The sequence below is a fragment of the Vitis riparia genome, chromosome 9, assembly GCF_004353265.1.
Source record: "Vitis riparia cultivar Riparia Gloire de Montpellier isolate 1030 chromosome 9, EGFV_Vit.rip_1.0, whole genome shotgun sequence".
NCBI lineage: Eukaryota > Viridiplantae > Streptophyta > Magnoliopsida > Vitales > Vitaceae > Vitis > Vitis riparia.
Genome location: NC_048439.1, coordinates 6,591,055 through 6,607,770, shown reverse-complemented (window position 1 = coordinate 6,607,770; position 16,716 = coordinate 6,591,055). Strand labels below are relative to the sequence as shown.

The 16,716-nt window shown below is 28.6% G+C and overlaps 1 protein-coding gene across 1 annotated transcript; it reads left to right on the top strand.

The window, feature by feature from the left end:
- Positions 1-8,787: 8,787 nt before the first annotated feature.
- LOC117921740 (probable polygalacturonase At3g15720) lies at positions 8,788-12,046 on the top strand. The gene is made up of 9 exons (XM_034839703.1): positions 8,788-8,898; positions 9,300-9,437; positions 9,983-10,162; positions 10,279-10,302; positions 10,742-10,949; positions 11,058-11,139; positions 11,291-11,399; positions 11,488-11,601; positions 11,972-12,046. Exons 1-9 carry the CDS (start codon positions 8,788-8,790, stop codon positions 12,044-12,046), a joined length of 1,041 nt encoding a protein of 346 aa, XP_034695594.1.
- The last annotated feature ends 4,670 nt before the right edge of the window (positions 12,047-16,716 follow it).

Genomic DNA, 16,716 nt, shown 5'->3' with positions numbered 1-16,716 from the left:
ATATATTATTAAGTATAGTTTAAAGTATTTACATGAAAATGAAATTAATATTTAGAGAAAAAGAAAATAAGTTATTTTATAGGAAGTATAAGATTAGAAGAATAATAGATGGTTATATTATAATAGAATTTACAAAAAATGTTATTATCTCATAAATTCATTAATAAAATAAAATATTATAAAAATAAAATATATTGTGATTAGAATTTTACCATATTATAAAACTTCTAGATTAATCTTTGTACTTTTATACTCAAGAACAAGAAGAAGACTAATAATATTATGGTCCAAACATTGTAAACCTTTTTTTTTTTTAATTTTTAGGTAATCAATTTAATCCATATTAAATTCTTTTATATATAATTTCAAGTTATATGCTAAAAAATATTAATATTACATTTCACATATCATGGGTATGATATCAGAATTGAAGATTTCAACATTAGCTAAAATTTTTTAAAATTCTTATTTTATTATACATAGTATTAAAATTTAAATATTATTACATATTGATATAAATATATGATATATTATATATATATATATATATATATATATATATATATATATATATATATATATATATATATATATATATATATATATATATTTTTAATACTATATATATTTATATTTATATTAATATTAATATTATAATAATGACAATATCACATTATTTCTAAATAATATTTACTTTCTTAATAATAATTGTGTTGTTTCATGAATATTAAAGTATCATGAAACTTTCTCAAAAAACAAATAAATCATGTTAAGTATTCAATAGTATAAATAAATTGAAAAATGATAAATTCATTTTGAAAAAGGAAAATGCATTTTAATGGGGATGAAATAGATTTGTCTTCGATATTAAGTTTTTACAATAAAACAATTTCCTTCCCAATAATTTTCTTTGTTCCTTCATCTAGTGGTATTAGGACAATCTTTTTGTCTCTCATTGTTAAGATTTTTCTCTCCAAAACTATTTTACAACAACATAATTTTGTTATCTATCATTTTCCTTTCAGGACATACACTAGGTTTCTGTCTCCCAATATATTTTGCACCATGAAATATTTTGTATTTAAAAATTATGATATCGTCACAAATAATTTAGCCTAATTTCACATTCAATTAAAACTTTAGACACAAAATTTTGTAACAAACTCAAATTTTGTCTCCCAATATCATCTTTAGGGATGAAATTATATTCATGGCCAAAAATTTTGTGGTAGAAGGTGAAATTTCTTGTATCCTTTAGGGCATTTGAATGTGTCTTGAAGATATTTTGAACATTATTCCACTTTTTGAGTTTTCGACTTTGTTTTTTCATGTTTTCTCCAAAATATACTCCCAACAATAATTTTATAATCATTCTTTAAGGTCTAATAAGTTAATTAATGCAACATACATCAAAACATAATCAATTCTAAAGTCAATTGAAGTTTACTAGAACTTATAAGACCCTTGGAAGTACATTGCATGAAATTCAGTGCAAAAATTAAACAATACCATTAACCTTATAATCTAATACATTAATATCTTTGTTTTGGTATTATTTCTTTTGCTTTAATAGAGACCATAATATCTTGTTTTATTTTTTAAAACACTACAAACAAAAAAGAGGGATATGGTCACATAATTTTAATATGGGTCAAAAAAAAATTGGTGGCTTATATATATATATATACATATTGGACTGCTACTATAGAAGGTCTTATGAGGCCATATAAAAGTAACTTTTTTTGGGGCACTATCATAGAAGGCCATGTAGAGACAAATTTTTGTAGGTAGCGGATATAGGATATCGAACCATATAAAAGCAAGGCCTAAGCCTATTATATCCAATGGCATCTTCACCTTCAAGAGTACCTACCCTAAACTGCTTTTTGGAACCCTAACTTTTATCTACTTTAGTTTTAGTCAAGATTTTTTGCCTTACTACTCTTCGGAACCCTAACTTTCGTGTTTTCTTTTCTAGATCTCAAAGAGAGTGGATTTCTATTTTTAATCAATTTCCATGGCCTCTAAAGGACTTCATCATTATACTATGTAATTTTATTTTTATTTTTGATAATTTTCTTAATTTAATGTTGTTTGGTTGAAGAAAATTGTGAACTTGAAAGTAAGCAATTGTTCTATGACAAAATCTTAAAAACTTGAGCCCCTTGATTTTCCATCATTTTCCCTAAAAATCCTAAAAATTTGATTCCTTTGATTTTCCGTCATTTTCCCTACAATTAAACAAAGCCTTCCAAATTTTCAGTATTATTTTCTTCAATTGGGTATTCAGACACTCTAACACCAACAAATTTGTACCAAAACTTTCACATACACAATGAATTAATTAGTATCAAAGCCATTAAAAAAATGACAAGTGGGATGTATGTGTTTCAAGTTCCCCAACATAACAAAGACAACTAAAATAAATGGTGTATCAAGATGAAGATTTTGCATGGCTCACAAAATACATGGGAGGTTATAGAGAAAGGCTACAAAGAGCCACTAGATGAAACCACTTTATCCCCAAATCAAGGAATTTTTTGAAAGATATGAGAAAGAGATACTAGAAAGCTCTCACTATCATCAATCGAGTAATGGGTAAAGGTACTTTTGAGAAGATTTCAAATGTAAGCACTTCCAAGGAAGTGTGGGAGATATTTCAAAATACAGGCCAGAGGGAAGATAAGGTGCAAAAAGTTTATCTTCAAACTCTTAGAGGAAAATTTGAAGTTTTGAATATGAAATAATTGAAATCGATCTCCGATTATTTTTATAGAGTATAGGCTATTGTGAATTTATTAAAAAGAAACAGCAATAGTTTAAATGATATTCATGTGATTGAGAAAATATTTTGATCTTTAGATTTGAAGTTTGATTATATTGTTATTACCATTGAATAATCTAAATATTTAAATTCTATGACCATTGATCAACTTATGGGATCATAGCAAGCCCATGAAAAGATATTAAAAAGGAAAAACCAAAAATAAATAAAAATAGAACAAGGTCTTCAAACGAAACTTTTATTAAAAGTGAATAAACAAAAATTTAATGAAAGAAGTTAGAATAATCGTGGTCATGACCATGGACTGTTGGAAAGTAAACTTGAATTACAAACTTTCAAAATATTATAATTAGATTTAGTTTTTAAAAAGTTAAGGAGAATATTTTATTTTTGAGTGATTATTTTAGTTTCTATTTTTGAGTTGTCAAATCTTAGAATGTTTTTACATTTTATTAGGAGTTTCTATTTTGTTTAATGTGAGTATTTACAAGTAAGAGATTATGTAATATTATAAAATATTATAAAATAAAATAATAAAAAGTAGTGGAATGCAATAAATTTGTAATTCTCCCTAATTTTATCTTCCTTGTAATTGTTTGTGTTTCTCAATCAACCTCATTACTCCAACAAATAGGAATCAAAGCTTTCGCACGGTCATGCATGCAGTTGTGGACATGGTCAAGGCAATAGAGGAAAATATAACTTCAATTCATCAAATAATGAAGAAACAAGGCAAAAATCATATTCCTCAAAATGGAGTGGAAAATGGCACAATCAAGGCAAAATGAAAATGGAAACTATGATAAATCCTAAATTCAATGTTATAATTATAACAAATTTCTAGGAACTCTAAATTACTCCATTCTTGGGCCTTAGATCAATAGAGTGGATGCATCTATCCCTAGTGTTCTCTAGATCTAACACATTATAATAAAACAAATATAAATCTAGGGTTTGAAAACTCTAACCTATGATCTGGATGTTTCCTGATTGATTTCCATCCAATGAAGACTTTGAAACCAAGGTGGTCATCATAGAACTCATTTACCCAATGATCCATGATCTCTCCCTACATAGGTCTTAGCACAATAGAAAGTTAAGCTTCTCTCTCTCTCTAGAGGGTGGTTAGGGTTCCATTCTCTGGAATTTTAGAAAAATGAACATTGAAATGAAGCCCTAACCCCTAAAGGGGTTTATATACGCTTCAATGTAGGCTTAAGTGACTTTAGCCCAAATTAGGTTTGGGTCACCTAATCTAGTCCACTTGGGTCCTAAGTAATTAATTAGCCCTTATGTACTCCAATTATGGGTTATAACAATGACTCAAACCATAGGGAATATATGACTACTTTAAGGTTTCACCCATAAGTCAAAGCCTCTTATTGATTTCAGCACAAACTTAACATCCTCTCAAGGTTGAGAGTTTATGCAACATAGTAGCTTGGTGAATCATGACAATTTGATAGTCTTATGTCATGATTCACCATAAGTTTTATCCAATGTATAACCATACAGACTACTGCAGTCACCATGAGAACCTCATCCTAATGGTCAAGACAAGTCATCCCTCTAATTATGAAGTAGTGTACTATAGTCTCTATTGGATTGCCCAAATCCATGAACCGACTGTGAATAACTTATCATCTCGCAAAGAACCCATGACTTGTATCATCTGTTCAATATCAATGCATAAAAAAAATAGCAAAGAAATAGTAAAATCTATATTTATTACATCATGTTTTGCTTTTAAGGACACAATCTCAACACAAATATGGTCATTATATTTATGAATATAGAAGTTCCACTAATAAGATGGAATCAAACCTTGGACATTTCAACAATGAATTGGTGAGGCAATATTAATTCCTACAAGATGCCCATATCAAGTCAAAAGTCTCAAGTCATGCATAAAAATTGTTGTGGACTTTGTCTCTCTAGAAAATATCCATGAATGCATCAAGCTAACAAAGGAATTCCACCAAATTGGTATCAAAGCTTCCACAAACCAAACAAATTGGTATCAAAGCCTAGATACAGAAAATGAGGGTTTTATAATCAAATCTTAAGTAACAACCTCACACAAAGGTAGATGAAGTAATGGTTTTATTGAAGATTAAAGCAAAGAGGTAGAAAATCGAAAATCTAGATGTTGTTAAGATGAAAAAGACAAGCTCAAATGCCAAAGAAAAGAAAATATTTAAGTCTAGGAACTCCCCTATGAATCTTTCATCTTCTTCATTGACTTCAACCTCATGCTCCAAAGTTAGATGATAAGAGTGGAAAATATATTTTTATTGGTTATGACTCAAACTCCAAAGCTACAAGTTATACAATCCAAACAATGGAAATATCATGATTAGTAGAAATGTCAAGTTTAATGAAGAAGAAGCATGGGATTGGAGTGCTCAAGAAGGCAACTATGATATTCCTCCCCTATATGAAGAAGAAGAACAAACAAGGAGAAGCTTACAAGAGATTGCTACTCCATTTTCATCCTACTTCCATCAACTCATGAAGTTCCAACAACATCATACTCATTGGAAAGCTTAGGTAAAAGGATACCATGTTTTAGAAATCTACAAGAGATTTATGAGGTAACAATTATCATTCAATATTTTTCTATATTTTGACTACCTTGGAAAACATGAAAAGCTTCATCCAATATTTTTCTAATATTATATATCATTCATCATAATTGTCCTATTCTAACATTAAATCTATCATAATTATTTTCAAATCCCCTTCAATTGCTATACATTTTCTCAATAAACCACAAAAAAGCTCATAGTTTCATTAAATAGTTACCACTCATAGTCAATTTTTCCAAAAGTACCAAATGCAGCAACTATGTTTGGATTATAAAAAGTGAAAAAGAAAATTTTGATAAAAAAAAAAAAAAAAAAAAAAAGAAGGTAAAATTTTTATAAAAATAGGTTTCACACTAAATGAGTTGAAAATACAAATAGAAGATTCTATAAAGATGTTCTGTGACAATCAAGCTGCCATAAGTATCCCTAAGAACCTGATTCATCATGGTCAAACAAAACATGTGGAAATATATCATCACTTTATTAAGGATAAGATAGAAGAAAGGACTATTTCATTGGTTTATACTCCAACAACTCTCCAAACAGCAGACATTCTTACCAAAGCACTTTCTAGAGTCAACTTTGAAGACTTGAAATTCAAGTTGGGAATGATCAACATCTACAACCCTGCTTGAGGGGGGGGAGTGGAAATCCGAAAGGTATAGTTGTACCTCCAAGTGTACCACCAATTGTATCGCATACAATTGTCTACTATTCTAATTTTATTTCTTGATTTTATGAGACTTTCTCCTAAAATTAAGGATTATATATATATTTTTAAGGCAAATGGCCTCGATCATTCATGTATAAATATTGATGCAAAAATCACTTTGGAAGTAGAGTGAAAAATAAGAGAAGTTTTTTTTCCCCTCAGATTTCTTCAAGATACAATTCTTTTTTTTTAATTAGTGGATTAATTTTTCAAGTAAATAATCTAATTAAGAATGCTTGATGAACTCGAGAAAGTAATGGCCCAAGAATCTAAAATTACCAGTATTATCCTCATGTCTCATTGTTGTATCATAGAAGTGAAGCAAATAATTAAACAAAAGTATCTTCATTTCTTAAAGGCATTATGCAAGAGAAGTTTCAAGAAGTTTAAAAAGAATTATTGAAGCCTAGTTAGTATAAGGATATGATCTGGAGTCAAATTGTTTAAAAATGGAGAAAAAATGGATTCAACATTATACATGAGTTTAGGTAATTGGAAGCCTACTTCACTTGACACATTCTCTTTGTAGTTATTCTTGGTATTCATTACATGAACACACCAAGGATGGCTCACAAGAGCGGTAGTCAAAAGAACTCTTCACTAAATTAAGGGTACACCTAATTATAGGTTATAGCACTCATCTTCTAACAATTTCTAACTTATTGGATGCAGTGATAGTGATTAGTTTGGATATAAGGATGTTAAAAGACCATTACAAGGTGTCTTTGATGGAGACATTACAAGGTATGGCCTTTTTATGGGAGACATTGCATTCACTTTGATTTTGAATAACTTATGCATCCTTGGACTCAACTTATAAAGCTCTTAAGTTTAATTATTTAGGTTGCTTCATGTATTTCTCACACTATTTGGCTTAAAATTTTAATGAAATGTTTAATTTGCTTAATTTGCAAACAAACAAAATAAATCCAAACAAACAACAAACTAACTCTTGCATTGATGTGAAAAATTCAATGTTGCATCATGGAAGCAAACACGTCAATGCAAGCTATATTTTATCAAAAAATACAAAATGAAAAAAAAATGCAATTAAAGTTCATGATAACTCATGATTAAATTGTGTATGTATTGTATTATAAAGCCTCTCAAGTTTGAAACTTTTAGTTAGTTGTTGAAAATGAAGTTTATTAAACTATATTTTAGATCATAATAGTATTCCCATTAATTTAGTTCAAATTGATTTAAAGTCTTTAGTAAGTAGTTGATTTTGATTATGATGTTTAGTAGCAGATTCAAATTAGGACATTGAAATGCAATCAAAATTTTAGTAACCTTTGTGTTGAGCAATGATATAATTTTAGAATTTTGAACTCTTATTTTTTATTCTTTACTTTTTTTGGCTTCTACGCCAAGAACTCATTGATTCCATCTTTAATTGATGCAAGATTTTGTCAACTCTTTGTATTCTACACTATAATGAAAAATGAAGTAGGCTAACTAGTAATTTGAATTTAATTCTTTTTTATGTAATATCTTTAGGTTTATAACATCAAAATCATTATTTTGCTAATAGGTACATATATAACTTTTATTCTATACAATAAGGAAAATATGAGTAGGACTACTACTAAATTCAACCCAATTTGTTTTCATGATAATATTTGGACCTTTTAAATTAAATTTGCATACAATTTATTATTTGCTATTATAGAAATAATTTCCATTGTCTATAAATAAGGGGGAAAAACAAATAGACAATTCAAGAAAGTAAATCTTTGTGGCTTTCTAAAGTTGTATTTGATTTCATTGGTTGGTAATATGCATTTAATTTTTATTATATAAATAAGAAAAAACTAGTAGACTACCACTCAGACTCAATGTCATTTAAAGTTCGTTTGGTGGTGTTTAAAAATCACTTCTACACTTCAAAAGCGTTCTTGAAGAAAAATCAAGCATTTTGCAGGATTTAGAAAACACTTTTAAAAAGTTGAAAAATTACTTATTTGGAAAAAAATTTGATTAGTGATTCTCCTAAAAATACTTTTTAAAAAAAAAACATTTTCATTAAAAGCATTTCGAAGAAAAATAATGTCAAATACACTCTTATTTTTCTAAAAATGTTTTAACATAGTAAGATCAAGTTGGATACAATTATCTAAAAATAAGGAAAAACAAAATGGAAGATCTTAAAATATAAATGCATATGCAAGTTGGGTTTATTAATAACATTGGTTTATCCTTCTAAAAATGAAGTTGCCTAAAACATTTTCTTTTTATTTTTCTCATATCCATATGGTTTTCTAATCTAAAAGAATCTTAGAAACAATAACGTGTAAAAAATGAAATAAAAATAAGGAAAAAACAAGCAGACAAGCTTTTAAGGATCATAAAATTAATACTTTTCCAAAAATATTTTAACTTTTCATATTAGGTTGCATGAAATTTATAATTTGTTAATAAACACGTGAGTGTGTGTATATATATATATGTAGACTGCACCCTCACATATGCACACAAAATTGTACCATTATTAAGTGCTAGTGTTTCTATAACTTTCTTAGAATGAGTCATGCTATGGTATGGATATATGTGATTTGATTAGAAATAATACTTATTGTTGCTACTAATATTTTTTTATTCTCACTTCTATTACTACTTGAGTTTCCCTTACTATTGTTGATTCTCACATGTTGACATATATTGTGCAGCAATTTTCTATTACAATTTTCTTGATTTTGGGCATGGCCTCTATTGGCTTAGGCAAGATTGGATTAAATGACGATGATGAGCTCTCAACTATTAATGTGCGTGATTTTGGAGCTATTGGAGATGGAACTACAGATGATTCTCAGGTAGTTCATTCACCAATATGCAAATATGCCATCAGGAATATTCCTTTTGTTTAGATTTGAAAATAGCTAGGAAAATAAAATAAAAGGAAAAAAAATAAAACCAAAACAAAAGAAGAGTACTAACTCAATGTTTTTCCAATTATTACCCAAATTTTCTTTTCTTGGATAGAAGATGTACTTACTCAATTTGTTTTAATTTATATTTTCTTTCCTATTTTCTATATATGGTAACTAAATAAAAGAATTTAAGATCAATATATTTTCTTTTCTCTTTTAGTATTTTTTTCACAATACAAGCAAAATTGTGAATAAAATTGCTATTAATGTATTTTCATTTCCAATTATTTCAAGAATTAAGTTCTTTTTTCCAATTAATACAGTCATTTTCATGAATCTTTTAGGCTTTTCTAAAAGCATGGAAGAAAGCTTGTGGAATTCGGGCAGGCTATGTCAATTTTATAATTGCAAGTGGGAAGACATTCTTGTTGAAGCCTATAAGGTTTGAAGGTCCATGCAGAGCTTCTTATATAAATATTCAGGTAATTTAACTTTACAATAAATTAAGAGTGCATTTGAGAGTGATTCTAAAAAATATTTGTAACATTTCTAACACTTAAATTATAAAATAAAAAAAAATAAGTATTAGAAATATTAAAATTATTTCCTAAAATCACTATCAAATGGGTTTTAATTCAATTTTTAGTTTTTTTTCTTTCTTTTTAACTTTTAGGCAATTTGGACATTCTTTTTAATTTATTAGTATGAAATGTTAATTTGATCAATGACTGGTGTAGAATATTTTTTTAATCTAGTATATTAAATTGTGTTGGGGGTGGGGGATTAATTGGCAAATATTTTTATTGAAAATCTTTATATAAAAAAAAATTCTCCTATGTTATAATCTCAACTATTATTGTTAAACTTATATAAAATAAAATGATAAAATTCAATATTATCTCTATTTACCTTTGCAAAGTAGTCATTCATTTTCATTTTGTCAATCAATTAAGAAAAAAATTCATAAATCAACCAAATTAAACAAATTTAGAATATTTGACTCACATTGTTTTCCATTTCATTGCAGGTTTTAGGGACAATTACTGCCCCCAAATCAATATATGAATGGGGAGGTCAAAGCGTGGACAATTGGCTTATTTTCTTCCGTATCAATGGGCTTATAGTAAATGGAAAGGGAACGATCAATGGCCAGGGGTCTATTTGGTGGCAACAACTTCCTAAAAACAATCTATTCCATCCATTGGATGTGGGTTAACCAAATTGATATATATCACTCTCTTCCCTTGATCCTATTTAATTTCATTTAATTATTTTATTTTTCTTATATCCTTTATCTAATGTGTACTTGTTTTCTATTTATAGGGTGTTAGCAATAAAGGACCCGATGTAAGTACAAGCTTTTCATCTATTAGCTTTACTTCTATGCAATCTAAAGAATAAATCCTAATATCTTAAGGTCATGTTTGGTTAATAGGATATAACATGAGATAGAATAAAAGAGATAAAAGATAATATATCATATTCTATGTTCAATCAAACATAGAATAGAATAAATGGTGAGATATAAAGATAACATAAATAACCCATTGGATATGCTATCTTAAGATATACCAGGTTTATTAGGTATGATATCTAAGGACATTATATCTTATTAGAAATCATATCCTAAGATATGCATTTCCTATATATATATATATATATATATATATATATATATATATATATATATATATATATATATATATATATATATATGTATATACATATATGTATAAAAATATAAATAAAATTTTCTGAAATTAATATAGGTCTTTCATGATGGCAGGCATTGAGTTTCGTTGGTTGCAATAACCTGAAACTCGATCATTTGAATCTTATCAACAGCCCAAGGAGACATGTAGTGATATTCAACATCAATGGTGCAACCATTTCCAACCTCAACATAATAGCCCCTAAAGAAAGCCCTAACACAGACGGTATAGACATTGGCCAGTCAACCAATATCCAACTCCATTACTGCAACATTAAAACTGGTATTAAGCATTTTTTTTTTCCATTACACATTTCTTCCTTTTGCCATTTCATCCTTACCTTATGTTTAATATTTAGTTCATTATTTTTATTTTTTGCAATAAATATAGGTGACGATTGTATAGCTATTGGTCCAAGCTCCTTCTATATTAATATTAGCAACATAGCTTGCGGTCCTGGCCATGGCATAAGGTACCAATGATTGCCTGCAAAATACGTTAAGCTTGGTCTCAATTGTAGGCTATAAAAGAAGTTATGGATGAAGCCAATAACAGTTTATTTATGTATGGAGAGTACTTTGAAATTATTTTTTTCCTAAAAATTTTAAAATGCTTCTATACAGTGTTGGAAGCTTAGGATTAAATGGAAGGACTGACAAAGTGGAAGAAGTGCAAGTAAGAGATTGTACTTTCACTGGAACTCAGAATGGAGTAAGGATCAAGACATGGGAGGTAATGAACAAAACCATTACTTGAAGCAAATAATTCCTAATGAATTTAAGTGATTATTTTTTTTTTTATTTGCCTTTTTTCTATGTAGGGAGGGTCTGGATATGCTAGGAAGATATTGTTCGAGGGGATTACACTAAATGCCGCTGATAACCCCATCATCATTGATCAATACTACTGTCCTAATAACATGTGCTCGAAACAAGTAAGAAAATCAAATTTTATTTGTTTAAAATCTTTGTGGTAGTGATTCTAAATAGAGCTTTAAATTTTCTAGCACTTAAAAATTTTTATTAAAAGAATTATTTTTAAGTACTAAAAATGTTAGAAACACTTTTTAAAATCAGTGTCAAACAAACTTTTAACGGTTAACCTTTAGTTTATAAAAATAAATAAATAGAATTTGATTTATATATTTGCATAATGTCGACAGATCACTTCAGGAGTTAAGTTGAGTGACATTTCATTCACAAGAGTGATTGGGACAACGACCGCAAAAAACGCAATTAACTTGAGTTGTAGTAAAAGCGTGGCTTGCACCAACATCTTACTCAATCATGTTAACATAAAATCAGCATACTCGAAAGATGTTGTTTCTTCATATTGTATCAATGCCCATGGAAGATTTAGCGATTCTGTTCCGCCAGTAGATTGTTTGTTGAATTAGCTCTATGTTTTGCTACTTCAATTTGATGTTGTTCATCTCCTAGTCTTAATAATGATGTGTTTCCATGGATCAAGATAATAAAGATCTTTGCAGTTGTATGGCAATGTACTAGTAGAAATATCACCTTACTTTTCAAAGGGCCCAATTAAGATTATTAAAGTTTGATGCTACGATAAATATTTCTTGGCTATGTTTGGTTCCCATAAAAGGGAAAGAAAAAAGAAAGGAAAAGTATGAAAAAATCAAACTCATTTCACTTCTTTTAGCTATTTAGTATAAAAATGAAATAATTTGAAAGTACATAAGTTTCTAACTAATTTTAATTATATTGATTTTTTTTTATATTTTTAAAGTATAATATTATTTATTTATAAATTTTACATATTTTAATCATGAATATTATTAATCAAAAACAAAAAAAAAATGTTTACTAAATTATAAATTGTAGAACAAATTCTAAATAATACTAAACATAAGAAAGATCCATAGTTTTTTCAATAGCAAATATTAGAATGCAACACAGTTTTATTTTAAATAAATATCAAATATTGAAATACAATATATTTTCTATTTCATTTTTTTATCCTTTTTACAAATTAAATATAAGTATGATATAAAATATCTTATTAGATATCGTAAATTAAGATATCATGTTTATTACACATTATATCCAAGAATATCACATCCCAAGAGAAATGATATCCTAAGATATACATATTCTATCTAGTGGTATATGATATCTTAAGATATACATATCGTATATGATGAACCAACACATAACCTAAATGAGAATTAATGGTATATTACATGTCAACCCTAGCAATGTATAGAAACATATGTGTTAAATGTAGCCATGAGTTCAATTTTATTAATATGATAAAAATGAGATATTTTAAATGAATTTAATAGATATATTCTAGCATCATTCAGAAAAACAAAATTAATTTTTGATAATATTTGTTGCACTATTTTATCCCGTATAATTTAGAATTGAGCTATAATTTGATTGTTATTTATTGCAATTTGGCTCTAAATGAACAAACTAAAACATACATGCAAGTCATGCCAAATATCATGCATAAATAGAACTTTAAAAATCTTCAAATTTGGAAAGTACTTAATTTTTTAATTAAGCTTTGATTTTTTAAATTTCCAATGCTTTAAGTCAAACTTTTGGAATTTCTAAATAATGAACATATAATATATATATATATATATATATATAGAGAGAGAGAGAGAGAGAGAGAGAGAGAGAGAGAGAGAGAGAGAGAGAGAGAGAGAGAAAGAAAGAGAGAAGGTGAGTGAGTTAATTAGTTATTGGTAAAACTATGATACTAAACAATATTTTTTTCATTATTATATCGATAATGAATAACTAATCAGGTGTTGTCACATGTGTACTTTCAAGTCTCATTTGTTTGTATCCTTATTCTATTTGTTTATACTTATCTTAATCTCATTTGTTAGTACCATCATCAAACAACATAAATTTTACCACACATTCAACATTTTAGATGTAGCGTTCAATTTTGTCCTTTAACTAAACAAAAAGATAATTTATGAAAGTATTGTGGAATACTTTTTCTAGCCAAAAAGAAAATTTTTAGATTACTTTGCTACTAATTGTTATTTTGTTATTTTGTTATTTTTTACTTAAACAACTACTTGATTATCTTGTTAATTACTCCTTCGATTTTATTGTTGATGATTCCCACACTTCATCCATATGCTATGTAGGATGTTTATACCTTGATTTTAGGCATAGCCACATCTGGATCAACTAATGTTGGGTTAAAGAGTGTAACCAACCACTACTTTCAAGGTGCTCATAATGTAGTACATATGGACAAGAATCAAGTTTATTTCCCTATTTTATTGTTTTTTTGCTTTAGTTAAGGTAGGATTGGTTTTCAGTTATAATTTTAGATAGGGAATGTTTTCTTTATTTTAGTAAAGTTAGGGTTGTTTTCCTTCTCCAATTTTAGATAGAGATAGTTTCTTTTATTTTGAATTTTAAATGGTTTATTTAAAGAGGATTGATAGGTTTATGATGTAGGTTTTTTTTTCCAATAAAAATGTTAAAGATTATCCTTTCCTACTTTACTTGTTTTTCAGTATTCTTTGAATCAACGAATTACTCCCACCCTTGTTTCCTGGTATTCTGCATAAATCAACGGACTACGAGCTTATTCTATGCTTCCATTTTATCAATTGGTATCAAAGCCCTCTCGCTATAATCCATCTTCATGTGCCTCAATGTCGATGTCAACTTGATGAGATGGATGAGTTACGATTACAGATGGTGAATTTGCAATAGTAGATCACCGCCCTATAAGTTGTCCATTGTCAATTCATGGATTTCGATAATCTAGTAAAGATTGTAGTACATCACCTCCTAATTGGAAGGATGGTTTGTCTTGATCGTTAAGATGGGCTTCCCATAGTGAGTACACTCTAGTGTATGTTATGCACACTAGATAGGGCCTATGGTAAATTATGACACAAGGCTATTAATTGTCATGATTCACCTAACTACTATGGTGAATTGACTCTCAACCTTAAGAAGATATTGAGTTTGTGCCAAATTAATCAACAGGCGACTTTGACCTATAAGTAAAACCCTAAAGTGGTCATATATCTCTATAGAATAGGTCACTATTGATGAAGTCAGTGGCAATATGTATTCTCAATAGAGGAACCATGATATCTCATGGGATTGAGGCAGTGTATTCCCTTAGGTGATCCAAAAGACATGTGATCATGAAACATGTGGTCACACTAATTCCTTTAATAGAATTTGATATATGCTCCTTCGAGTTAGGGTATGTTAATTGATCACATAATAAGTGGGATATGTAACTCAAGGATCTAAAAGATAATCTTGATAGGTGATAGTACTACCTTGTTAGATTACAAACACTAGTTCATGGAGAGTCTGCATGTAGTGGATAGTAGGTCACGGATTCATACTTCATCTCATTGTTATTTACATAAGGTACTAGAGTGTAGCTAATTCTCTTTAGTGGAATGTTGAATCAACTTCAAAATTGGATTCTGAAGGAACCAATACTCCTATGGGTCCCAATAGTCCTCGTTGTGAGCTCATATACTATGATGGCCCGGTCTATAATGGTTAGATTGGCTCTAAGTTTATTCTTGTGCATAAAGGCATTGTGGTAATTATGCAAAGTATCATAGGGGATAATGAACAAGGTCTCTGGATTTGGCTAATTGATTAATTGGATGGCCCTATATGATTAACTAATTAATTATGACCCATTTTGGGCTAGATTAAGTGATTTAAGTCTTGATAGGCTTAAGTCACTTAAGTCCAATGGGCAACCCTATAAGTATCCCTTTATGGGTTAAGGTTTTTTAATGACTTTACTCTTCCACCTCAAGAGAAAAAGGGAAAAAGTGAGAGCCAGGAGTTTTTCTCTTCCAAAGCCCACACTTTGGAGTGCCAAGATCATAGTTCAAGTCATCGGATAAAAGATCTTGGGTGTACGAGATGAGTGGGGGAGAATGTCACAGACTATTTGTTTAGTGTTTGTGACCATAGCGGAAATGTTTATTAAGAAGAACATGTTGGTTGGTCAAGCAGAATGAAGTGGGGATCATGCTCTAGGGATTAGGCATGTAGGTGTTGTTGGAAGATTCTTTAGAGTTCAGGCATGTCGACCCGATTGAGTTTAGGGAGCTTGTCATTAATTGATGACTTAACTATGAAGAGGAGACTTGGCCACTCCTACACAAACTGGTTGGGAGTTGGAGTTGTTTCCCTAATGAGTCCATGGCAGGATGAAACCAGTCAACATAGAGCCTTTAGAAAGCATGGCATGCAGGTTGAGCCCCTTCTCAAGCAACTATTACACAACATTGTGCCTCAATGATATATATGACTATTACACACTATGTTCTTTATTTTTCTTCAACTAGGAGCTAAGACCATTAAGTAAGTGTCAACTCTGTTTTGCAATCATTATATTTAAACTTCCTTGCGGTTTTATCAACATAGTGTTCTTGTGAGAGTTTAAGCCCGATACGTGTTCTAGTTCTTTCTAAAATCACATCTTCTTTGCTTAGGTCTTTCATATCAAAGTTAGACTCTAAGAATCTTTTAGCCTCACTAACAACTTTTAAGGTAGTTCAAAAAATTAATATATCATTTACATATAAACAAATGATGACACATATGTTCTTTCCAAGTTTACTGTAAATACATTTATCATCATCATTGATAGAAAAATCCATTAGATATCAACACATGGTCATAAGGTTCATGATAAATAATTGTTGTTATAAATGTCTAAAACTACAAACTATAGTTCATAAGGTTCAACATAATATGTAACTAATACTTTATGAATATTTTAATATAAAAAAAAAACATATGTATTTAAATAAACTTACACAAGGCTAAACATACAATTAAGTATTCTAAATATGTGTATATATATATTTTATACAAGTAAATTGGATGACATCAATTATATATGAAAAAATTAATATTGTGTTACAAATATCCATAAATATTATAGGAATAAAAAATGCAAATAATTAGTTAAAATTTTGAATTAAAGGGTAGTAGTCAAGTAATTGATATAGTTTATGGTTATAACAAAAATGTCAATAATTTTTTTCTTCATTAAA